The following is a 27,009-nucleotide window of genomic DNA, read 5'->3' on the forward strand; positions in this document are numbered from 1 at the left end:
AAAAAAACGATTTTTTTCTTTGGGAAGTCGCCATTTTATCAAAAATCAAAATTTTGAATATTCCTTCGTTCATTTCCTGCATTCGTCTATCTTGGAAATGAATCTTTTGGATTTTTTTAATTTTAGGTGATTTGGATCAGAGATATCTTGTTTACTGCTAGACACCTTTTTTTGAAGGTCGTCTAGGAGATCTACTACAAAAATAACGGAACCCAATATTTTTTTAAAATACACAGCGAATTCTTTTAAAACATACAATTTGTTATATGTACATGTATTCTTTATGTTTATATAACACTGGTCAACAAAATTAAACTTTTTTTTGTTACAGAAACCAAGGTATACTTTTCTATAGGATTTTGGTGTGCTGACCTCGAATCCGAAGTCAAACAAATTCTATCACATCACGTTTTTGAGATAATCCCGTTAGAAAATCGAAAATGCCGCTTTTTACCAGTTTTCGAGATTATTTCTTAGCTTTTGGTTATTTGTTTTAAATAAATTTGTAACGGTTTCTAATAGAACTAAATCTTGTCTTTCTTAATCCGTTTAAATCTTTTAAATATCTCTTTTCTTCTTTGAGGAATCTGAAATTGAAATCAACGTGTTTGGTATATCTCATGTTTATTTGCTTTTAATAGCAAATCTCGAAATGTTCTTTGCCAATCGCTTTCAAATTTTGACACAACGTTTCATTTACATTCAAGTAAGTTCTTATCTTGTTTTTAACAAGAAAAAAATTATATTTTTCTCACTAGTAATTATTTAGTATAACTATCTGACACGGTCACGTTTTGATGTATCTCACCGCGATTCACCACCTTCGCAAATATAAAAACTTGTAAGATTCTAAATGGAACGTTTTGTCAAAATTTGAAAGCGATTGGCAAAGAACTTTTCAAGATTCGCTATTAAAAGCAAATAAACATGAGATAAACCAAACACGTTGATTTCAACTTCAGATTTCTCAAAGAAGAAAAGAGATATTTAAAAGAATTAAACGGATTTAAAAAGACAAGATTTAGTTCTATTAGAAACCGTTACAATTTTATTTAAAACAAATAACCAAAAGCTAAGAAATAATCTCGAAAACTGGTAAAAAGCGGCATTTTCGATTTTCTAACGGGATTATCTCAAAAACGTGATGTGATAGAATTGTTCTGACTTCGGGTTCGAGCTCAGCATCCAAAAAACCTATAGAAAAGTATATCTTGGTGTCTGTAACAAAAACCTTGTTGACCAGTGTAATTAAATGCCTCTTCACAAAAAATCCACAACTAGAACGTTTTTTCGCACTTACAGCTAGATATAACCCCCTAAGGAGTGTTTTTAAAAACAATTTTGTTTCCAATGAATCCAAACAAATTGGGGAAATAATGTAAATTTAAGGTAAATTTTAAAACGATATGAGACTATAAGTGAACTACCTTTATCCCTTTATTTTATTTTTTGTAAGGCTATTCTTTTTTTCTTTTAGAGAAAATATTTCTTATGTTGCATGCGTCCTTCTTTCAGTTTATCATTACCTTATATTATATAAGACAACTTTTCGAACCCAAAAACTCTTACCATATTGTTCAACCTATAACCTCTTTTTCAAATATTCTACCTTCAATTAGGATAATCATCGATAAAGTATGGGAAATCACCATTTTTATATAATCTCATTGATGTCCTTATAATATATACAAACACATACGACATACATACATAATGTGTATAAATGAACTTTCAAACCTGTCAACAACATTCTGTTTGATGAAGTTCATTAAGACTCTCCATTATCAAATAATCCAAAAGTTATTCCACAAACTTTATCCCTGAGACATAAGGTATAAGAAATTCTATGGTTTACCTATGAACTTCTTATTTTGTACACACACACACACACACACACACACACACAAAAGTATGTTTTTTCGATCAACTAAAATTGGTAATATTTTATCATTTGGCCCTAGAGGGTTCATATTATTTATTCATAAAATTAATTTTATTCACAAAAAAAAAAGACGAAAATTCACATTCCCATTGAAATCCAAACGAATTGATTTATAAATACTTTTCAATTCGACCGGAAGCCATAATTAATTGGAGAATTGAAGTGTTAATGAATAAATTACAAAAAAAAAAAAAATCGAAATTTAATTAACTACTGAATTGAGTATTTTTTTTGTTTGACGAAAATGGCATTGTTAATTAATTCGATTGTTTAACATAAAAAGGATCAGTAATTCTGTTGGAAATTTGAATAAAGTACAAATGGCTGAATAGAGTAATATAACAAAAAGGGATACATTTAAGATTTAATATTCATTTTTTTAAGCTTAATATGCAATTTTGTTTTCCATATTGCTAAATTTAGCCGGTCTAAGTTGAATGAAAAAAAAAAATCTGAAAACAGGTCGTATGTGAAACATTATGTTTAGTTCTAATATTGTTCTTTTTTTCTACTAGATTTTATTTTTTGTGACAGAAAACGTTTACTCATCCTTTTGCAAAGTCACTTCTCGTATTATAATAATAGATGCATGTGGTTTTGGTAAAATTGAAAAAAAAATCTCATGGGATCATCAGTTTGATTTTCCGTAATAAAATTCTGAATTAATTTTCTATTCAGATTTAGCTATTTCCATACACCTCAGAGTATTCCCTCATCTTGTGGATAGAATGGTTTACTATTCCTTATTCTAAGAGAAAACTAGGACATGTCATCAATATTCAAGAAAAAGAAGAAATACAATCAAATTTACCCGGGTGGCCAAAAAGTTGCAATGATAAAGAAAGAAGTGTGTAGTATAAGCAAATTAAGTGTTTGAAAATACCGAATTTCAACTATTCTCCCAAATTGTTCATAGGAATTAACGAAACCAAAATAAAAATAAAAAAATATAAATTATAAAATTTGCAATTTGGATTCTTATCTCCCAGAATTATGAGTTTTAAAAATAAAAAAAAAATTTTAAATATGCAAAGTCAATTATTTTTTTTTTTAGCTCAAAACTATTTTAGAAGTTATATATAATATTTTTTGTTTTTTAAAATGTTTTGCTTGTGATATATAGGTCGTTTCAAATCAAAAGTCCTGACTCAGAGTTTATTTTCTCATTGCAACAAATCAACTCAAAAATAACAACAAATCATGCTTGTTTGAATGAAAGAAATGCTAGAGAAAAAAATTATAGGTCGTTTCAAATCAAAAGTCCATGGAAAATTGAGCAAAAATAAAAAAAATCATTCGCTTACTGGAAGGAAGCATGTATGAGGCAGCTGAACTTTTTCTAAAAATTACGATAAAATAATGAAGAACAGTTCTTGATATCCCTATTTTAATTAATTGATCCGTCTGTGAGATTCACTGGGTAAACCTCAGAAAGCGGAGGCAAGTCTCCCGGGCTTGCATCACTCCATATCCGCGGACAATACAAAAAAACATAAATTTTTTTAATTATTTATCATTTGAAGGCAGTTGGGATAACTTTGCCGAAGATATTGTTATAGGACTAGGTGAAGATGGACCAGATGGGTCAATATGAAAGTATGTAACGGTTTTTAGCGGGGAGATAACGTCAACTTTGGCAACAAGAAATGATAACAGTTTTTGAAGGAGAGCTCAATACAATAACTTTTTTACTACGAAGAGCTCTATCTCTACCCGTTTAGGCGGGAAAATTTTCTTAAAAATGACAAGGAAAATTATTTAAAAAACAAAAGCTAGAATATTACACATAATTCTAATTTTTAAGTCAAGTTATTTAAATGAAATGTCTTTTAATTAATCGACTTTAAAGTCAAATTCTGGGGGAAAAATTATGTGATTTTCAATTCTATTGACTGATAAAGAACATTGCCTCAATTGATTGCTTATAAAATTAAGAGAACCATAATGTTCTTTATTCTATAAGATGCACTCGTGGAGGGTACTTCTTTGGTTCCAAGAAATTTTACTTTTGAAAACTTTCCATGAGTTTTAAACATATTACCTGTGTTTTATTTTCCTCGTGATCCGGATAAGATCATTAATTTATTTGCGAAACAATAACAAAACAAAATCCTGCTTTTTAGTACAGGAAAGTTAATAAAAAAACATGCATTTTGTGGAACGAAATACAGGACGGCTGAAAAAAAATGAATCTAAAAGAGAAGTATTAGAAAAGCTTAAGTCCTGGTTTTCGGGACGCCACCCCCCTGGTGAAATCCGCCATTTTGGAAAACGCGAATTGCTCTATATCTCAAAAACTATGGGTCCTATACAAATGATTATCAGATCAAAGTTATTTGAAATTTAACTATCTTTTTCTTTGTAGTAAATTATTTTTCTGAGCGGGCAACAGTTTTGAGGTTATGTTGTTTAAATTTAGATTTTTTTTTCGGTTTTTTTAAGATTTTATCATTCCCGGTACTAGTTACATAATTTTTTAAACTGTAAAAGTTATAGACCAAAGTTGTAGGTAATATAAATATCTTTCCTAGTGCATTCACTGTTTTTCAGCGAGGACAACACATTTGAGGTTATGTTGTTGTATTTTTTTATTTTTTCGTTTTTTTTTTAATTTTTCTCAGTCTCTATGACAAAATATAAAAGTTGGATGTTTGACTTAAAACAAAATATGTGTAACACAATATTGTAAGTCTTACCATTACAGACCTTAATAAATCCCTTTCATATTATATTTTTCTTGTTTTTACATAACGTACACGACAGTGTTGCCGTTTGGCCCCTTTAGGGGCCTAATGAATTAAAGAAGTAACTAAATTCAATAGCTGTTTAATCAAAAACAAACTACATGTACTTTTTGTGTACTCCATTGAACGATGGACTGTAACACCAGAGGTCTGGGTTCGATGCCCAGCCTACATCACAAAAAATAAAAAGTTTTTTTCGAGAAATTGACAGGGACTTCAAGAGTTTCATTGTCATGTCATACATAAATGTATTGTATAATGTATATGTATATAAATGGACTTTTTAGGAAATAAATAAATGAAAAAACGTTTGAGTTTTCATGATAGCTATAGTTTATCAACTCTTATTCGCTATAAATTGAAATTTGGATTGGAAAATTAAGGCCAAAACAATCTGCCTCCAAGATAAAATATTTTCAATAGACTTAAAGGCAAAAAGTGTGCACAAAAACTAACATTTTCTCTACCTGAACAGAAACGAAAATTCCCATTTAGCCTCGAGGTATTTGTTATGAAAAATGCATCAAATTCTATAGAAATCCGGTAATGATCCAAGTTCAACTATAAATTTAACTCACCAATCAATATTTAACAGGAAAATAAAACCAAATGAGTATAAGAAAAATTATACCACGAAATTTCATGAAATTGAATTCTCAAATCATATTAATTTCATTCAAATGAATGCGTGAAATTATACTAGTAGGGACTGTTGATGGAGCTTACTTCGATATTGGCATACCTTGCTAGATAATTACTCGAATTTGAGAGTACAGAAAAAGAGAGAGTGGGTAGGTATAGTACCTACCTAAAATTCCTACTTTCCCAAAAAGCATGAATTCCATGAATTGTTAATAAAAGGTTGGATGTTTTTCTATTTGTTTTTCATTTTATTTCCAAAAGAGCTTGTGTGTTGCTACAAGGACGAAAGCAATGTTTTTATATTTTTTTCTCGTTTTTTTTTTTTTTTTTTTGTGAACTTGTGAAGCAAATTTCATCACGATGATGGAGGTAGGTGGATTCTATCTTTTTTTTTCATATTCCAATGTCGAACTAGAAGTGCACACATAACATACATTTATATGAACATGAACATATACTCTCGAATAGTAAATAAAATTGAGCGATTGAAGGTTATTCTAGTGCAATTGACATCGATCAAATGAATGAATATTTAAAAAAAAAAGTACATAGACTTTTTTTTATGGATTTTGAAGTTGAGCTCTTTCATAGAGTAGAAAAGTCATAAAATTGCATAGTACTTTAATTAAAGGCTTAATTTTTTAATATTTTGAAATAATAGTTGACAGATTTTAGATTTTCGAATTCTTTTATATAAAAGCCAAGCTAAAAGTAGGATTAATGTGTAAACATGTTTTTCTAAAGCAGAGCCTTAAATCAAGTGGAAACTTTGTTTGGAAAAAATTCCTAAGCGTTTTTACTAACATAAAACGTAGGTATTTAATTTGGAAACGTTTGTCTAAAACCAAAACAAATAAAAAAAGGAAAATACTGTTTCATTTTTCATAAATAATTTCCGGGAAACAAAAACAGGAGGAGGATTAAAATGAACCCATCAATAAAGTAAATAAGAATTTCAAATTCTTGCAAAACACGGAAAAAGTTTCTATTACCTGTTAAGAAATTATAAGGTAGGTAATTACCGTGACAAAATAAACAAACCAAAACTCCATAATTGCCCCATTTTCAGAGTACTACCTTAAATCAAAATAAATTCTACATTTTACTTTCAAATTCATTTTATTCCATTTTTTTTCGCTTTTTTTTTTTTTTTTTTTGTTGATTTATCAAGATTAAAACACAAAACAAAAAGGAAACAAGTTTTGATGTCTTGAAGGTTACAAAATATGTATATGTTTTGTATACATTTCATTAATTATGTGTCATTAAAAGAAGTATTTTTTTCATAATTAACTTAGCGCTTGAGGGGTTGGTTACTTCTATTGTGGTATGGTCGCATTTATGGTATTCATCACAAAAAAAAAATCGGTTGTGTTCTTCTGGTTTACTTACTTATTTCATTTTGTTGGGAACAGGCTTAAATCTAAGAGTTTTTTTTTTAGTATTTAAACATGACCTCGCTAAAACCACAAAGTCCTGCTAAATTCAACCTTGTGTGTTTTAATAGAGTGGTTGTACTTGTTATTTTTTCGACAGTAGGTATTTTGTACAGCAATTAAAAACAAAGCTGAATTTGACAACTTTAAATATAGATACTCCCTAAGTTATTCAATATTTGAATATCATCGTGAATTCTCTGATTATGAATTTATGGTTTTGACAGGCGATTGAGTGTCCACCCTGATTGCTCCTTGAATATTAATTTAACCGTGACTGTCGATTTGAATGACACTTTTCTAAAGTGTTATTTTTTCTTGTGTTTTTAGACATTAGAGCAACTACGTGAAAATTGAATACAGTATGAGTCTTTGTTTTTTAAATAGCTAGTTGTTTTATTTAAAAATTAAAAACTAAAATTTGGTACGCCATCAAAAAGAAAATATTAGAATAAAATTTATTGGTCCGTTTTCAAGAAATTGATTTTTCAAAAAAAAAATTTACTTTTAGCTTTTGAAAAATCCAAAAAAATCCAATAATGGTCTTTTTTCTTTATTTTACCATTCAAATTACTGCAAAACGTTTATGTACATTTTTTTTTATTTTTTTATTTAGTTTAAGCTTAGTACAAGCTATAACTTAAAAACCAATTAAAAAGTACTTTAACTAGCTCAGACTAGTTAATCATTTTTTTTTTTTTTTTTTTGAAAAAAGTACGACCTTATTTTCCATTTTGGTCATATTATGGCAAGAACCGTTATTTTTTTGTCCTTAAACAAAAATTTCAACTTGCCCTCTCCGAAACCACCCAAAGCAACTAACTTATTAATTAAAAAAAACCGCGTAAGTAGGTAGGCTGTATCTCGAGGTAAATACTGACGGATTTACAGACAGTAATGTAATGTCATGTCTGGATTGTTTTCTCGAGTTAAATTTTTTTTTACGAATCCTGAACATGCACTTTAGTAAGTACTATGTCGCATGTAAATATCTCTCAAAACCCTTATAGACCAGGGTCTATAATTTTTGAAACCAAAATAAATCATAGTAGAATGAAACTCATTGGATAAGGAGGTGAATATGATGAAATTCAAAGGAAAAATAAATTACGGGCGAGCCGAGTTCGGGAAGTGGGTGGGTTGAGTTTTTAATGGTAAAAAATGGTATATCTCGATTTCCGGCAAAACTACAAATCCTATAGAAAAAATTTGTATGGCAAAGTTGTAGGTAATAAAAAGATCTACAACTTTTATATCAACAATTTTTTCACATAACCTCAAAATTTATGTGAAAAATTAAAAAAACCGAGTTTTTGGTTTTTTATTTTTATCTTTTTCAAAAACAAAAATTTTTCTACGAAATTTAGTGAAAAATTACCTTATAATGTCTCAAATACACTGTAATTTATTTGATTTAAAATATTAATTTGTTCACCTTATTTTGACTTAATACCAAAAAAACACCCTAATTTTCAATCGAAAATTCACGTGTCAAAATATCACTTTAATTACTCAAAAAACGTAAGATTTCATGTAACATTGATTAATCTTACGTTTTTTGAGTAATTAAAGTGTAAATTTGAATAAATAGGCCAAAATTGTAAACAATGATACAAATTTTTTGTCGAATTCAAGCTTTTTTCATTTTTTGAATTTTACTAGAACATGCTCTATAGTATACTAATGTAAAATTTTTTTTACACCATCAGAAAATAGACATTTTAAAGAACGAAATGCTCACCGACTTTTTGAAAAAAGCTGATATTTTGACACGTGAATTTTCGATTGAAAATTAGGGTGTTTTTTTGGTATTAAGTCAAAATAAGGTGAACAAATTAATATTTTAAATCAAATAAATTACAGTGTATTTGAGACATTATAAGGTAAGTTTTCACTAAATTTCGTAGAAAAATTTTTTTTTTTGAAAAAGATAAAAATAAAAAACCAAAATCTCGGTTTTTTGAATTTTTCACATAAATTTTGATATTATGTGAAAAAATTGTTGATATAAAAGTTGTAGATCTTTTTATTACCTACAACTTTGCTATACAACTTTTTTCTATAGGATTCGTAGTTTTGCCGGAAATCGAGATATACCATTTTTACCATTAAAAACTCAACCCACCCACTTCATTCTTATCATATTCCCCTCCTTTTCCAATGGGTTTCATCCTACTATGATTTTTTTGTACTTTTTAATGTTTTTGAAGGCATCGGCACTGGTCTATTAGGTTCGGTGCACACATGCGTTTTTTGACCCATTACGCAGCCATTTGACTGCTTATGGTTTTACAGGAATCATAATCAAGTGTGGTTACTCTGCAGAAATTATTTGGAAAATAGGCATCCACATTCTTTTGAATTTAAGATCTTAAACTTTTTTTAAAAGACTTTTTCGAAAATATTTTCATTTTTTGAAGATACTTTTAAAAAATGTTGATATGGGAATACTTGAAAATAGTTTATCGCTTGCAAAAAATTTGTTTTCTTGAGCTAATTGCAAAAAAGTGATAATTATCTATTGAAAATTGTTCATTAACAATGAAATTGTATTGCCCAAAACTGTTTAGATAGAACATTAAAAAACGAAAATAATAAACATATTTAGATGAAATTTTCCACATTGCCGTTTTAACAACTTGTATTTTATAATCTATGTAGGTACTTCAATAGTACAAAACTAAAGACTTGAGCACAAACTTTCATACTGGTAAAATTCTCCTAACGTTATATTTCACCCATTTGCCTCATTCAAAAATTATGATGGATTGAAATATTTTAACGAGTGTAACAAAACTACCTCCTTAAAAACTTCACACCTCTCTACCACTGCCACCATTATTAGGTACATTAAATCTACCTTTTTCAGAATCAGAGAATGTGTACCATATTGGATTTTATTGTTCCTATAAGTCTCAAACAAAAAAATACAAAAAAATCCCCCATTCCACTCTTTTCATCATCTATATTATAGTTTATATTTTTATGTTTTTGCCCCACACTTTATTCCAAAAGGGGTTCAAATGAGTCAAAGGCAAAATAGTAGGGCGTTTTGAAAGTTCCACCAATTTATAGTTCATGCTTTAAACTTTAAACTTTAAAGGACATTTAAATTTAAAGTTCAAAATTATACAAATCTTTATAATTTCCCTTAGGAAATTTCCTAAAAACGCCTCTTAAAAGTTTTCATATTATTAGATTGATTAAAGTGACACACAACACATTCTGGGGTGACTATGACTAGGTATATTAGATTCACAATAAGTTTTAGTAGTTTAAGCCCTGATTTTTCAATCGTCAGTTAGACTATCAGAAGAATAAAAACTGCCAAATGTCAATATAAAAAAAACTTTTATTCCTAGAAATAAGCTCTAACTGAGGTTTATCTGACTATTGAAAAATTGGCCCTAAGAAGTTTAAGTTAACTAATAGTTTAATTGATTAAAAGATTTTAATTAAGGTTTTGTTTATTTAAATTTTATTTAATAGAGATTAATTTTCACTAAAGTTTCTAATCACCACACACTAAATATATATTTTTTTTTAAACTCAAAGATCTTTCTTTCTACTTTAAGAGAGAAAAGTTGGTTAAAAAATCAGCTTGAAAGGAAAAATATTAAGTATTTACAGCCGAAAGAAAATCATGAAATATATAAGAGTAAGTAGTAGAGATTTTATTTTCATTTTTTTTTTTTGCAAATTTCGTGCAAAACTTCTATAGCACTCATGCACAAAAAGCTCATTTTATCTAGTGATAAAAATTAAAATTTAAAATAGCTCAAAAAATAGTATAGAAATTGTTATGTGTTAGTTTATAAAATATTAATAAATTCAAATAGAACTTACCCCAATGCGCCCCAATAGTAAAGCATCCATTTCACCGCCATTTTGAGCTACAACTGGAGCAGCTGCTACAATTGAAATAACTGGTTCTGTTGTGCTGCTCAAATCCACAGACATTTTTCAAATTTTTTTCTTTAACAAGTTTCACAGCTTCAATAAGTTTTGGCTTATAAACCCAATTATGTATGTATATGTTAGTTTGGGAAGATGGTATGTCAAATTGTTTTCAAATGCATAAATGATGTGCATATAGATATGTTGTGGGTGAATTTTTAATATACATAAAGCTTTCTATTGACTTTGTTGTTGTTTTAATTGTAAGTAAGAAAGTTATTAGTTATTTGATTTGATTTATGTTTTGGTCCTTGAGATTTAATTTATAAGAATCCTTTTTTGTTGTGTGTTTAGTTAAAAATTAAGATTATCTTTGATTTTTGATTTTCATTAAATGTTTTTGATTGGTTCGTTATTTTAAAGCATTTAAGTTGTAGGTATTGTAGATATTTCTGTACTTTGAATACAAAAAATGGAATGTATTTAACTTTCAAAAAGAGATTTCATTTAATGTACCGCACGTATAAAATCTGTTACAAAGTTTTATTTATGGCTTTTTTATTACTGAAACCAGAAACACTTAAATTAATCTAATAAAGAAAAAAAAAAACAATTTCGTAGCTAGGGCTTGTAAACCCTACTAAATTGTCACATGGCTTGGTAGGGAGGATTTTTTTTATCCAATTATGTTCTTTGAGAGATCCTTAAATGAGTCTTTATTGCTTGCAAACGAAATAAAATATTTACATTCATCAAAGTTAAATTGGACCTCGTATCTCATAGTAAAAGTAATTATAAAAGAACAAATTCGGTGGATAAACAGAGATGTGGCAGCAGAAAGGCATTTCCATGGAACTGCGGGCAGTACTTTGTTAGATGGTGACTTGTGTATAGAGTGAGTGGTGCGGGTGAATGCAAAATGTCATATCATATCCATGATACTTCTGTTTGTATCTTTTTTATTTTTCATTTTCGTTTAACTTCTAAAACAAGTTTTAACCTCGGTAACAAAATAAGGGAACGAAATAAGATGCAAAACATGATAATGTTCTAGTTTTATGTCGAAATGCTTTGAAATTTATTTAAAGAACAAACATTAAAAAAAAAACGGTAGCTATTTGTTCAGAAAATTATAGGTATGTATATTTTACAATTCAGAACATAATTATTATCAGAATTTTATATTTTAGCCAAAAAAAAAAAATCATTAAAAAATGAGCCATAATTGTCTCAGAATGCTCCGAATGGCGACCTGCCCTTATCAAGTCCATTATTGCTGATTTTTTTTCTTTTTATTGGACAACAATCATTTCTTATAAATAACCTGTACCAAATATTAAGAAAATCCGTCCATTTTAGTGGTAACATGGACGAAATATTGAGATCAACTTTTTCGGACTTCTCCATCACCGTAATGTTTGTTTTGATTAAAACCTTTGTTTTTGAAACGAATCCAATACTTGCCTTAAACTAGGTATAGAGCAAGTAAAAAATTATTCATAAATTATGAAAAAAACAAAATAAAACAAAAACCAAATATTTTTAAACGAAAACATTAAATGCATTTGAACTCCAAAGAAAATATCCCATTATTACCAAGGAAGTCATAAATTTGTTTTTTAAATCCTTGCAGCCGTTTTTTGTTTTATTTTATTTTATTTTATTTTATTTTATTTTATTTTATTTTATTTTATTTTATTTTATTTTATTTTATTTTATTTTATTTTCTATATATAAAAATGTTATTAAATATTTCTATTCTTAAGAAACTATTCAAGATCCAAAATTTTTTTTTTTTTTTTTTAATTTTCTCTTTGTTGAGTCCGGCTTAGACGTTAACGAGAATCCTAGACTTGTCCTAAAGTTCCTATAACGCATGTAAAAAGCGCTATCTTTTTGTTCTTATAAATTCCAAAGCCCCCACTGCTTCGTGTGGTGAAGAATAGCATTAGCTTAGAGATTGAGATGTTTCTTCTCATACAAACATACACTCGACCGAAATTTTGGGAATTGAATTGAGTCCTCTTTCACGTTGTGTTTGCAAATGCATATATAGTATGTATACCCAATCCACATTACTGCAAGTTTAACCACATTATGAAAAAAGAGCTGTTAATAAAATTAGAACCCAAGGTAAAAACATTTTTTTTTTTTTTTAAATTTTATAGTCTAATTTTATGTTTAAATTTAAACAAAATTCCCAAATGTACTAAATTCTCATAATCAGTTTAAAACATATGGTTTTTATGCTCGTGATTCTTTTTCATCTCACTAAATCCCAGACCTTCTCATTATTAGCTCTCGAAACGACTAACCCATTATCATAAAAGCAATAACAATAAAAAAAAAGTAATAAAACTGAGTGTCAGATTATTGCAATCTCAAAAGAGGAACAAAATAAAAAAAAATAAAACATAATTTCTGCATCATTTAATATCCTTTTCTACCATTAAAAAGAAGTTCAAAATGACAGTAAATAATACAAACTCTCTCTCTCTCGAAATAAATAAATTATTGCAATCTATTTTAATCAAACTTTATACATACATATATCCCTAGAATGACATAGAAATGGTGATGGTGTATAGTAGTAAAACCAAACCCACAAAATCCCATCAAACTTTGAACCACATTCCAAAGTGGATCCCACATTGTAGAGTAGATATAAAAGTACCCCTAAACCCTAACCCTATTCTATACCAATCCATATGAATGAGAGACGAACTTTTAGTTGAAATATCAAACCACACTCTCACTCTGTGATGTGTTGAAAATGTGATAACAGAACTTGACACATTCGGGTGGTGTGCTAAGAAGAAAGTAATATCGAATTTAATTTAAGAACTGTTCATACTTTGTCAATATATTCGTATTCTATATTAAATTACAACCATTAAGGGGGTTAACAAAATTTTCTTTAGATACATGTTCATATAGAAACAACTATACATGCCACAGCAGAATATTTTGCTAGGGTTTCTTCAAAATTGTTAAAGGACAAATTTGTTGTTTTGGTGTTGGTTGCACTGAAAATAATAAATTTCGTAAAATTACGAAAATCGTTTCATACACTACATTTTCGTTGGCCCAACGAAACTTTCGTTGGCTCAACGAAAATATGTAATTTTTCGTAATATGAAAACCTTCATCAATTAATGAAAACGTTTCATACACTTTTTCTCCCTTTTTAGTGCCAAAAAATCCAATTCAATGAAAAGATTCATCAATTTACGAAAAATTTCATACTCATTTTAAAGAATAAAAATAAGAATTTTTTCCTTACTTTATCAAAGTTTTAATTAAGTAACGAAAAAATTCATTAACTTATGAAATTCAACATTAACTAACGAAAATCTTCATAAGCTTATGAAAATTCTTCATATACTAATGAAATATTACATTGGCTTATGAAAAAATACATCAGTTAACGGAAAAAATCGTGGCCTTACAAAAAAAAACGTAGACTTGGGTGCATTTCTGTTTTAATGATTAAAAATTTAATCTTGCTTTATATAGTTCACATTAGGTTTTTTTTTAAATCTATGTAAGTTGAGCTGAATATAAAAAATATTTGCGTATTGACAAGGTGTCTCACAATAAGTCGGACTCATCAATTGACTTAAGTGAGCTCAACCTTGTCGTAACGCCAATTTTTGGTTTGGACTGTAAGTTAACAATTTAACAAGTATAATAAATGAATACTTTAATCTACTAACAAAAAAAAATAATTAATACAACGAAAAGTTTTGTTAGCTAACGAATATTTTTTCGTAACGAAAGTTCTTTCATAAATTAATCAAAAAATTTAATTTATATTAAATTAAATTTTACGTTAATCGATGAAAAATTTCGTAAAGTGATGTAAAAATTCATTAACTCTCGATCAAAAATTTTATGAAAAATTTCATTAAAATACTACAGTTTTCGTTGATTGATGAAGTTCTTCATTAACGTATGAAAGCCATTTCGTTGAGCCAATTAAATTTTTCATCGGCTGAAAATTAATTAAATTTTCGTTGGCTCAACGAATTTTTTCGTTGTATTTACGTAACGATTTGGTTCAGTGTGCCTTCAATTATTTTCAAAATTTCTAGAAGAAATTTGTGATTGTGTGATACAATGTTGTTGAAAGGGAGGACAACAACAAATGGATAAATAAATGTTGGATAGAATTATTACATATTTCTATATTAAAAGGCTAATAAACTTTAAATATACATTTTTTTTTCTTAAAATAACGGAGAACGCAGTTAAAAAAGGATATTGCTAAAATATTAAAAATTATATGCACGACTGATTTGGATCTTTTTTGTTTTGAAGTCGAAGTGGTTTTAAATTATAAAACCTTTTAATGTTAAAGAAAGAAATAAGAGGAAATTGTATGTTTTTTTTGTACCAAAAAACGCATGGGTTGAGATATATTTGAGGGTAATAAATAAAATGAGTTGAAAAAACTTAAGTCTGAAATTTAACCACAATAATATTTTGTATTTAATCTGTCAAAATACTCTATCGCAAGTGACCTTCAGAAGAAATTATTTCTTTTGATTCAATATTATTGCGATTACAATTAATTAAACTCATTTATAATACTAAAATAATTCTTCTGCTTAGATTAGAAAGTTAATTATCTTTAATGAAAAAGTCCACAGGGCAAATTGATTGTGGTCCAGTTATTTGATTGATGAAGCAGAAAATTTAGTTATAAGGTCACCAAAACGGAAGTTATTATTCACTTCGTTGTGGCTCAAAGAGTGAAGTGAAATCCAAAGTTAGCGGTAGTGTGCTTGACATCTTTGGAATTAGTTTTGTTCGCACGTAAATGAGAAGCTTTTTTCAAGGACTTATTTATTTTTAAATTCATTAAATTGTTTTTAAGATATTTTTTTTTTTTTAAATATCAACCAGATGTATGTAAGTTATTTTTGTTAAAATCTTTTTTTTTCTGCAAAATAGCAAAATAAATTTTAAAATAACAAATAAATGCACAGGAAATATTGAAGAAAACACATTTTCTCTTTCCCTTTTGTACGGAACAGTTTTTTTTGATAATAACTCAAGAACGGATTGACTGATTTCTTTGACTGCTTTTTAGTTCGGCGTCTGAGAAGACTTCTGAGAGCATTAGGAGATGATTAAAAGAGTAAGATTTGAATCCGTTTATAATGCCATGTTATTCAAAATTTCCAATACTGTAGACGGGAATCATGATTAAAATTAATGGTTAAAAATATCGGAAAATAAAATGAATATACATATATCATTAAATTAACCTTAATGAAAAAAAAAATAGTACGTATACACCATAGTGAACGATTTATATTTTTCTTATGCGCAGGTAGTTTTAGATCTGGGCCCTATTTCACCAACTTACAAATTTGTAATTACAAGTAATTTTCACAATATTTGTGAAAAAATCGAGAAATTCTGTTTCACCAGTTTCTTGTGATCACAAAATTGTACTTGTAATCTACAATTTTAAATTTGTGAAAAAATCCATTTTCTGTTTCACCGAAACTTGTATTTTACAAGTAACAAACTTGTGAGCTTTCAAGTTTCTTGTGGGTTTCTGTTTCACCAAAAAAAAAAAAGTTACAAGTTTCTATTTATTTGTGAAAATTTTCTACAAGAGTCAAGACGTATGTCATTTTTGTTACAAGTTTGTAAAAACCGTATTTAGCGTGATTAAAGTGTTTAAAATGGCTTTACGCCGAAGGCCATTATTATTATTTTAATAAAAGCTATATATTATTATTATTCAAGGTTGTAAAAATACATTTGAGATTTAAAAAAAAATCATTTATTGCAAGTAAAAAAATTTCATAGTGAAAAAAAAAAATTGCATTAAAAAAATTTTTATATATTTTTCAGTTGCAATTACATTTTTTTTAATGCAAATTTTTTTGTTTGCAATAAATATTTTTTAAGGCGATTTTTTATTGCAATAAATATTTTTTTTTTTAATTTGTAATGGAAAACAAATGCTTTAAAAATTGGTATAGCATTTGTGTTTTAAATCGAATGAAAACATCACAAAATATCTGTTTAAAAAATTTTCCTGATTCCGCTATAACCTGCCTCTTAAGTGTATGTAAAAATTCGTTCTCTTTTGATCAAAGAGGCTTGTTTTTTTCTCATATTTGTAGTTCTTAATTCCTTAAATTATTTTATTAATTTTCCTCACTCTTTACAATTTTATTATTTTACCCTTTGTTTTACTTCTATAAATCCATGAATGTCATTCTAAATTAATAAATATAAAAATAATCCAGCAATACAAAAATCTTAATATTTATTTACAGTTTTGTTTGGCATTTAAAAAAATTTCTTATTTGATTTAATTACTAAGATATGACAGTATAAGTTATTTGACAATTTTTCGATTAAAATAGGGTTGCTTAAGTTTTAAAAATGGCAATCCTATTTTTTCATATTCAATATCAACTTAGTTTTCATTTGAAACAAATTTTAACCTCTGTCGTTACGAGTTAAGTAACTCAACGGTCACCGCTTTGACTTTAAAGAGCTTTACAAGTTTGTGAGATAAACTTGTTGCTTACAAGAAAAAAATATATTTGGTGAAACGGTAATTCTACAAACTTGTGGTTTTCAAAAGTTAGTTGTAATTTTTTTTCTCGATAATCACAAATTTGTGAATTACTTATTTGTACTTTGTGAAACAGAATTCCATTGTACAAATTTGTACTTGTGATCTACAAGTTACAAATTTGTGCTTGTAACTTGTAGTTGGTGAAATAGGGCCCTGGTAGCAGTTTTAAAACAATTCTTAGTGATGCCAAATGATGTTGCTCTGCTGAAATGTTAGAATGTTTGCAAAAATATACAGTTGTTGGCACACAAATTTATATTTTTTACAAACTTTTTAAATTGGAAGAACTTTTGATGCAGTTTTGCTGGTCAACAAATTATCATTGAACCGTTTGAACATTTGTGTTATGAACTTGCTAAAAACTAACAATTGGTAAAAAAAACATGTCATTGGTCAAATCATCATCTTTTAATCTTTCAACTTCTTCAAATCAATTAAAACAATATCTCCAATTCAATTTAGTTGGAAATCAAAGTTTGGATCTACTTGGAAATGATCATTCATTTGCCTTGGTCTCTTTTTCCATAAATCACCATTGATTTATCGTATTTATTAAAAGTCTAATTACCATACAATTTTGTATAAAGTAAAATACAATTTTTCTAGAAACTTTTTTGTACTTTATTCATGAACAGTTTTGAAAGAAAATAACAGTCTGAGAGGTTTATATTAGTTAATGAATAATTATGGTCAAAACAATATAAAATGTGCCCAATCATTACAAGGAATTTAATTTATTTTTGAATGATTTTATACTTTTTTAAATAACTTACAATTGTAAGGTACTTACGTCCGCAATCATTTAGATGCTATCATTCAAAGCTTCTCAAATATTTTCTTTTTCTATTTTTATTAAAAAGGAACAACGTTAAGAAATTGTCCTTGATTTAACTTTCCAAATCCTCTTTGCATCATCTCATTTCGTTTATAATTTATTTTGTGACATATACCTTATTTATTATTTGGTACTTGATCTCTCTTCAACATCAAGTCAAAGCTCAATTAAGTAACAATGAAAATTTCAACATCTCTTCATTCCATTTAGTTTGATTTTCTGTAAATTCAACAACAACTGCATATTTTCTCCTTTGTTCGCCATGTTTTTTTCACATCACAGTCATCGTTCGGATATAACAAAGGTTTATTCTTCTGGAAATGATAAGAGCATTAAACCTAGCTAAGCAGCATTGCATTGCACCATCATCATTGTACCTTTTCCAACGATATTGTTACCTATACCTTTTGCTTTCATCGTTCACAAAACACTGTTTATAGCTATTTGCAAAACTATACAATAGATATAAGTGTGTATACTTGTATACAATATTTTTGCAAGCTTTATTGTATATAATATCATTTTAGTGTCATGATAATGGACTTTTCATCATCGTCAAATAGAAAAAAAAATAGAAAAAAAAACAAGAAAGAAAAACAGAATAAAACCACATAAAAGAGAAAAAATAAAATCAATAAAATGTCGTAGGAAGGTACTTGTAATCTTGAAAAAGGTATGCTGTAATAATGATGACAAATATAGCATCATAATAGATTTAGTATACCTACTTATTATTCGAGCCCATTATAACAAGGATGTCAATTTGTATTTAAAAATATGTATAACAAACTTTGTTGGAGGAGGCAAAAATTACGCAATGTGTATACCACAACATTTTGCATTATACAGCAACTGGGGGACAATAAAATTTACATAAATTCAAATTTAGTTAAAGGTCCATTTTGTAATTTGAACTTCCCGTATGACAAAGAGGACAAAATAAATTCCCATGAACATTGCATTATCACTCCCAGGCATGGGGATATGCCCTAAAACAATAAAAAATAAAAAAACAAAAAACAGCAGCGCGGACCTCAAATGATGTAATCGAAAACATGATGACAACAACAAAAAAAAAAGTGCTATCATGTTATCAAAAGTGTATACATATGTCTAGACAAAAGTATAAGGTCACTCATTGTTCGGGGCTAATAAACGATTCTTGGGTATGTAAATTTGGGAACATTTCAAAACAATTAATTACTAATACTATGTACTAAAAAATTATATTTTCATTATTTTGTTCAATTTCAAATACCAAGGAGGATGATATTAAATTGAATAGCTCCTCTTTTACCTTTTCTACTTTCTTTTTTATGAAAAAAAAAACACTTTTCCCTGGAAATATTAACCATTAAGCATGTTCGCTGACATGTTATAAGTTTTGTGCGATATCTCATAATTGCCCAAAAGCCATATCCAACATTTTCGGGTGGAGATCATGGAACTACATTATCTTGACCTGCCATAAGCAAAAAGCATAAAAAGACTTGGCAGCCAAAGGGTTATAACTTATAAGGGTAAGTGAGGGCTGGTAGCATTTTAAAACTAAAAAAAAACATACTAATTTGAGAATAAACCTCGTGGCTGTCAGATATTTTTAACGCTTATCTGCAAACAGGGGCAACTGGTGTAGATGAAACGTTTCATAACAGAAAACTAAGATTATTTTCATGGGCATCACTATTAATAGAATTTTTTGTAGCATTGATAGAAATCGTTAATGGGACACATGACACCTTTTTAACCATGGTACTCATATAGACACAATAGAATCTTACTTTCATTTGCAAATATAATATAATTGCTGAATTTCATTGGGTACCATTATTATAAATTAGTTTTTGCAATAAAAGTAAAATCAAACTTGGAATACCATAAAAACAGTCAGTGTTGGTGCTTTTTACATTAGACTGCCTATCAAAAATGGTTTAAATTTTTTAAACAAGAAAGAAAAAATTTCTTTTCTACTTTTAGCATTGTTTTTTCATATATTTTTAAATATTTTTACTGTAAAATTTCAGCTTCAAAAACTTTCTAACCCTTATTTTTCATAAATGTTGGGTGGCAACCCTAGACAAATTATGTTTATTTCATCAATATATTGATAGGAAAAGAGCATGAAGCCTTATAAATGATGGTATTTTGTTAAGCGGGATCATTTTCTACAATTAAAAAAAAAAAAGTTACGTATACGCCACAGTGAACATCACAATTTTTTGTCCAATTTTGAGAAATTTGAAATAAATAAGAGAATGGCAACTACGTTACATATAATTCATAACTTTTCATTCATTATGACCTTACAAGAATATGGTTTTAGTAGTTTAATCAAATTTGTATGGCAAGTATAGGTAATATTAAATTAAATTCACTTATTGTTAAACGGAAATTTAAGAATTGTAGTGGTCTATTATTTTCCCATATTTAAACATCATGGATGTTTAAAATATGTGATACATAAACTTTACATTGCAAAGTGGAAGTATGCTTAACAGCACAGAACGACAAAGTTACTAATCTGTTAATCTGACCACATTTACAGGACAATTTCGTGTACTATACTTTTATGAGTATTATGATATTACTGACATTAAACGTATGCTGTTATTCAGCTTCTATTCGTGTATGATTAGATGAAAATGATGATATACTTCGAAATTCCATTACAAGCCAATTGAAGGCTAATTTTCGTACTTATGAACTTGAACCCTTCAAAACAAATGATTAGCAGATTAACAGATTTGTAGAGAAAATAGTGAGAAAGCATGTGCATTGCAAATAGTGGTTTTTAATGTGATGAATGATAATAAGAGAACTTTCACATTAAATAATACCTACTTTATTTCTATGTTAAAAACAATTCGAAAAAAATTAACAAAAACTATTTAAATTGATAAAAAATTATTCTGTTAAAATAAAAACAAGCTAAAGTTTTTGAATCAATAACTTTATTAGTGAAGTATCAAAATCAATATTTAATTTTTAACAGATGTCTGCTTAAATAATTAAAAAAGCAAACAGAAAAACAGAGTTTACTTATATATGCTTAGTATCATTTCCCATTAAATCTTCGATTTCATATCTGCAAAATCTTTAATTCTTGAATAACAGAATCACATATGTACATACGTACATATCATGTCTTATTACCATTTTCATAGAATCCAATAAAAGGATACGATTTAATGAATCGTAACGCTCGCATATCATCGCAATCGTTATAAAAATAGAGAAAAGACAAACGTCTGGATGTAGATAACTGAGGGAATAAATGATTAATCATCTCCAGATTCTACCAAATGGATGAGGGCTTTAGCAAGAGAAAAAGTAAAAAAAAAAAGCAGAAAAATAAGCCATAGGGTTGCACGAACTTGGTCTTATTCTTTAAAGTTATTAAACGATTCTTGGTATTGAAAATGAAAAGTGGATTTTTTTTAAGATAATAGTAAATTGCTTAGAGAAAAGTTGAAAAAAAATTCTCTTATATTCAATTTTTTTTTTCATGTAGAAAAAACTTTGTACAAACAATATAGAACAGATGTTGATGCTTGAAGGTTATCTTATATTCAGATTATTTGGGAAAGTGATATTAAATGAAGTTCAGTTCTTTATATTTTTTTTATACTACCGACTAAAAAAAAGGAGGTTGTCTGTAAAGCCGGTTTACGGACGATGATTTTACGTGATAACTTCGTAAGAAAACAGGCAGTGTGCTTTTGTTTAAAATTATTCAATTGAAGCGTTTATTTATTTCAAACTATCAGAATTATTTTAAAAGCTTACAAAAAAAATTATACCATTAAAAAGCCAAATATTTCTTCTTACTAATAAAGCCGTTTTTAAATTTTAACAATGCCCAAAAAGTATTGAAATAATGTATTGAAACAATCATTTCTTATGAAAAAAGTGAAAAAATCACTTCCATCACCCAAAAATCCATTTTTTTTTTATTTAACAACTAATAATAAACTTTATACCACCTGAAAGCTTATTGCTTCAGCTCAAAATATATATATCGATCACGTCTATAAGAAATCTACAAAAAGAGCTAGAATTTTTTGAACTCGATCAATTTTCATCAAAAAAAGCAAAAAAAACATAAAATTTTATTTTCTCACGCTATTAAATAAATTATTATTTTCAATGACAACCTATAAAAGTTCATTATGTCACCTTTCATATGACGTTTCAATCTTATTTCTGCGATGCATAGAAAAAAAGTTAGAATTTTTTAAAGCCAACCATGTCGAAATTCCAAACTGAGATTACACGGTACTTCCCACACTGGTATCTGTTCATGATCAACAGATCTCCACAGGTGTTTTAAGGTATTTCGCAAGTTTTTGAAGTTATACTTCTTATGGGAGGGTGGGTATGAAAATTTACTTTTTGACAAGAATGTCAAAGGGATTATGACGCGATCACCCTGGGTAGCAGGGCTTTAGTATTTAAAAATGCAGTACGCCGCAGTACGGCAAACATAAAACACACAACACGTTGCAAGTTACATGTTTCATGTGGCAAGTTGCATGTGGCAAGTTGTATGTGGCAAGTTGCATGTGGCAAGTTGCATGTGGCAAGCTGCATGTGGCAAGTTGCGTGTGGCAAGTTGCATGTGGAAAGTTGCGTGTGGCAAGTTGCATGTGGCAAGTTACATATGGCAAGTTGCATGTGGCAAGTTGCATGTGGTAATTTCAATGTGGCAAGTTGCCAGCTCACATTTCAGCTCAGCTCACAGCTCAGCTCAAATTAGAGCTAGCACAAATTTTGAGCTAGCTCAATTTTGAGCTAGGTACCATAGCTCAGCTCAACTGAGCTGAGCTGAAAGTGAGCGCCCCCAACTTCCAACGCCTATATCTCGGAATGTTGAAGAAAATGAAAAAAAATTTGTTGATGCCAAAAGGTAGCGGGGACTCTAACCTGCATTTGGGTACAACTCTAATCCCTGTAGGTCCACGCGTTCTCAAACCGGGAGAACTTAAAAGTAAAAAAAAATAGACACGATTCTGAAAAAATAGGCATGATGTGGCGATTTAACATTTAATGCGATTTTTTAAAAATCTGACAATGAGCAAAGCGTAGGCCCATGACACAAGCTATCATTTGGCATGACTCCCAAAAATTGCTCTCAAGCGGTTTAGCTTCCAGGAGCGTTCGAAGATTCGGGGATTTTTCAAAAAAAAATTTTACCCCAACTTTCAAACGCGATTTTCTCGGAATTTTGAAAAAAATCGAAAAACCAGATTATACCACTATCGGGTAGCTGAGAATATAAGCTTTCATATGGCACCACTCCCCTGTCTCTAGATCAAAGCGTTCCAACGCCTATATCGCGGAATTTTGAAGAAAATGAAAATAAAATTTTTGATGCCAAAAGGTAGCGGGGACTCTAACCTACATTTGGGTACAACTTCCATCCCTGTAGGTCCACGCGTTCTCAAACCGGGAGAACTTAAAAGTAAAAAAAAAATAGGCAGGATTCTGAAAAAATAGGCATGATGTGGCGGTTTAACATGGAAGGCGATTTTTTAAAAATCTGACAATTGGCAAAGTGTAAGCCCATGACACAAGGTATTATTTGGCATCACTCCTAAAAATTGCTCTCAAGCGGTTTAGCTTCCAGGAGCGTTAAAAAATTCGGGGATTTTTCGAAAAAAAAATATACCATAACTTTCAAACGCGATTTGCTCGGAATTTTGAAAAAAAAATCGAAAAACCGGATTATACCACTATCGGGTAGCTGAGAATATAAGCTTTCATATGGCACCACGCCCCTGTCTCTAGATCAAAGCGTTCAGCTCCAAGACGTTTTTTCGCGCCCCCAACTTCCAACGCCTATATCGCGGAATTTTGAAGAAAATGAAAATAAAATTGTTGATGCCAAAATGTAGCGGGGACTCTAACCTACATTTGGGTACAACTCCCATCCCTGTAGGTCCACGCGTTCTCAAACCGGGAGAACTTAAAAGTAAACAAAAAAAATAGGCACGATTCTGAAAAAATAGGCATGATGTGGCGGTTTAACATGGTTTAACAGCAACCCTGCAAGTTCCATGTTGCTACTACTAGTGCTGAAGCACACACTATTCTCATAAAATTACCATATCGCACATTTTATGCGCAATTCATTTACTTTCGTTAAGCATATACCGTACGTTCTAAACCGCACAACATGAGTAAATTTCACAGAATAAATTGAAAACTACGTGGACTCAAGGAGGATGAAAAAATTAATTAATTCTTCACTTGATAAAAATGTAAAAAACGAAGTGTGGATTAATAATAGAAATTAAAAATATCAAATGAAATTCATTTACCTACATATACTGAATGAGAAGTATAACTTCAGTCGCGTGTACATGTGTACACACACTCTTTTTTTTGATTTAACATTGTGTAGCTTGTAGTGAATGTACAGTTATGTGTGATACATCAAATGAAAGGTAATATCATCAGGATGCTCAATAAAAGTTAAATTAAATTTGTATTTGTTCTAGATCAAAAGATATAACCTGTTGAAAAATAGAACTTTATTTTACCGTTATCTCAAAATTGTGACTACAAAATTGAATGAAATTTTGCACAGATATAATTCTGTCTATAAGCTATCTACAATATAATTTATCTGTTGAAGAAAAAACAGATAAAAACAAAAAACGGTTAAAAAATTTGGGACAAAAAAACTTATTTTTCCCGTTAATCGGTCAAAAATCATTTTAAAGTACTACATGTTCTATAAGTTTGAGATTTTTTGAACGCTACGAAAAATTAAAAAAAAATAAAAACTCGCCCAAAAATACTCCAAAATAAGTAGGTATTTTTCAAAAATTCATATTTCAAAACGCAGAGACCTAAAAAGAAATCCGTATTAGACCCCTAACTTTTTTTTCATTATCTTTCGAATGACTTTTTTCAAATTGTTCAAAAAAATTTCCCCTACCTATAATCACTACTTCGTCAAAGGTCTACTTCATGTTTTAGTTTTAAAAAACTTACTTTTTACTTGGTTTTAAATTTTTTTAGAAATTTTTTAAATACCGTTGTCAGTCTTGCAACGAATTTATCTATCGATTTAAAAAAAAATTCAACTATTTATATTGCTGCGTTTAGAAAATAGCCAATTTTTGCAATTTTGTTTTACCCCTATTTACCCTATTAAATGACGGAATTCTTAAAAATTCTTCATTTGTATTAAGCTTTAGGTTAGTATCTTTCAAATAAGCTATAAAATATATTTGTATCTCTAATAGTTTATTTTTAATTGAAATTAATTAATTTGCCGCACTGCGAAAAATTTCAAGTGGAACGGGAGAAAATGGCGTCACTTTTTTGTGGTGGCTGCCATGGTATTTATAAGACGTTATCACTTAAAAAAAATTGTATGCTTTCCTGTACCTCCTGTACGATATTTCTATTCGTTAGTTTTAATGAAAAATGTGTTTAAGCAAAAAATACTTTGTTTTATAAGATTAAATTGATAAAAATTAGAAAACCCAAAAGTAAATTTCATTGGTTTATTTAAAATAGTTTTAAAAAACTCTTACCAAGTTTCAATTCAATGACAAACTGTGTGACCCATTCAGCAATTCGTGATCATCAAATAAAACTAAGTCTATTTTATTATTCTCACTGAGTGAAAAAGGCACATCTAAAAAGCTATAGAGGAGAACTTATTGTAACTTTTTTACTTCTACCCCATAACTTGTATTAATGTACAACCTCTTTACAAAAACAGAAATACAACCAATAAAACACATAATACTTCCATTTAACAAAAGAATAAACACAAAAATATGAGCATGGTTGAATTATTTTGATTGAACTTTAACTAAGGATCAACAATTTGATGATAAATGAAGAAAAACCCTTTAAACTGTTTATTTTTTTTTTTTTTGTGAAACTTCTTTCCATAGAGGTGCAACATCCTGTATGAGGATTAAATGTAGGGTTTCATGGCATGGAATTGACTGTGAGCTTCAATGATTCTGTTCATTTGTTTTTATGTTTTATTCAACCATCAACTAAGGGTTGTGTAAGCAAAAACAACTCAACCAGCTGACGGTTTTTTTTTCAATTTTTTTTTTTCTTTACTCCAACATTACTAAGGGTTGTATATATTTTTGTTTTGTTATTATTTTTTTTCTTGTTTTTGTATTTATTTCTGCCTCTTGGAATAAAACTCAATCAAAAACCAAATTAAGTTATATGATGATGATGATGATGATGATAATGGTTATGTGTAATTGTGTATGTCTACGCAATAACACTGGATATTTTATTTTTGGTTTTGAAAATCAAAATGCTGAGATAAGAAACACCCCATAAAATATTGCTGAAGCTGATGGTTTGTTTATCAAATTAAACTTATAAATATTCATGAATATGAATTAATAAATTTGCAATCTAGAAATAAGAAACGAAAATTGCTTTCAATGTCTGCTTTTTTGGAGTGCTCAAGAATAATAAATTTGATTATTTCGGTTCAATATAGAAACATCAACATTTTGTGGGTATGTATAAATTTGAAATTAATTCTTTTTATTCAAAATTTTATGGGAGGCGTAATCAGAAAATTGATTTTCAATCAGAATATCATTATTTTTAAAGAGAGTCCAAGGTAAAAAACAAAACACTGGTCTAGGTACTCAAATCAATGCCGAAAAAGACGAAAGTGGTCTTTATCGAAGTCAAGTCAATAATCTTTAACTTTGCCCATAATGGCAGTTGTAGACCCGCGTCGCATTGTCTATTCAGATAGTTTTTAAAAAGCAATACGGCAAAAGCGGCAATTTTTAACCTATAGAGGCATAAGTATTTTTAAGACCGACTTTTTTAAATATGTATGGCCATTCTCTAATATTGGCAGCCTCTGACCTTGAGTTACGCAACTATTTACTTTA

The 27,009-nt window shown here is 28.7% G+C and overlaps 2 protein-coding genes across 3 annotated transcripts in view; one reads left to right on the forward strand and one right to left on the reverse strand.

The window, feature by feature from the left end:
• The window catches only part of LOC129910514 (inactive dipeptidyl peptidase 10), a 178,366-nt gene that overhangs the window by 83,528 nt on the left and 67,829 nt on the right, over positions 1-27,009 (reverse strand). The window contains exon 2 of one of the 2 annotated variants that reach the window (XM_055987923.1): positions 10,611-11,118. The exons of the other annotated variant lie outside the window; for it this stretch is intronic. Within the exon in view, the coding sequence (XP_055843898.1) occupies positions 10,611-10,724 (114 nt within the window). The 5' untranslated portion in view covers positions 10,725-11,118. The remainder of the gene's footprint in view (positions 1-10,610; positions 11,119-27,009) is intronic. 2 annotated transcript variants of the gene reach the window in all.
• LOC129910517 (XK-related protein 4-like) overlaps positions 1-27,009 on the forward strand; it is a 141,600-nt gene that overhangs the window by 17,173 nt on the left and 97,418 nt on the right. The window lies entirely within an intron of this gene.

The sequence above is a fragment of the Episyrphus balteatus genome, chromosome 2 (genome assembly GCF_945859705.1).
Source record: "Episyrphus balteatus chromosome 2, idEpiBalt1.1, whole genome shotgun sequence".
Taxonomy (NCBI): domain Eukaryota; kingdom Metazoa; phylum Arthropoda; class Insecta; order Diptera; family Syrphidae; genus Episyrphus; species Episyrphus balteatus.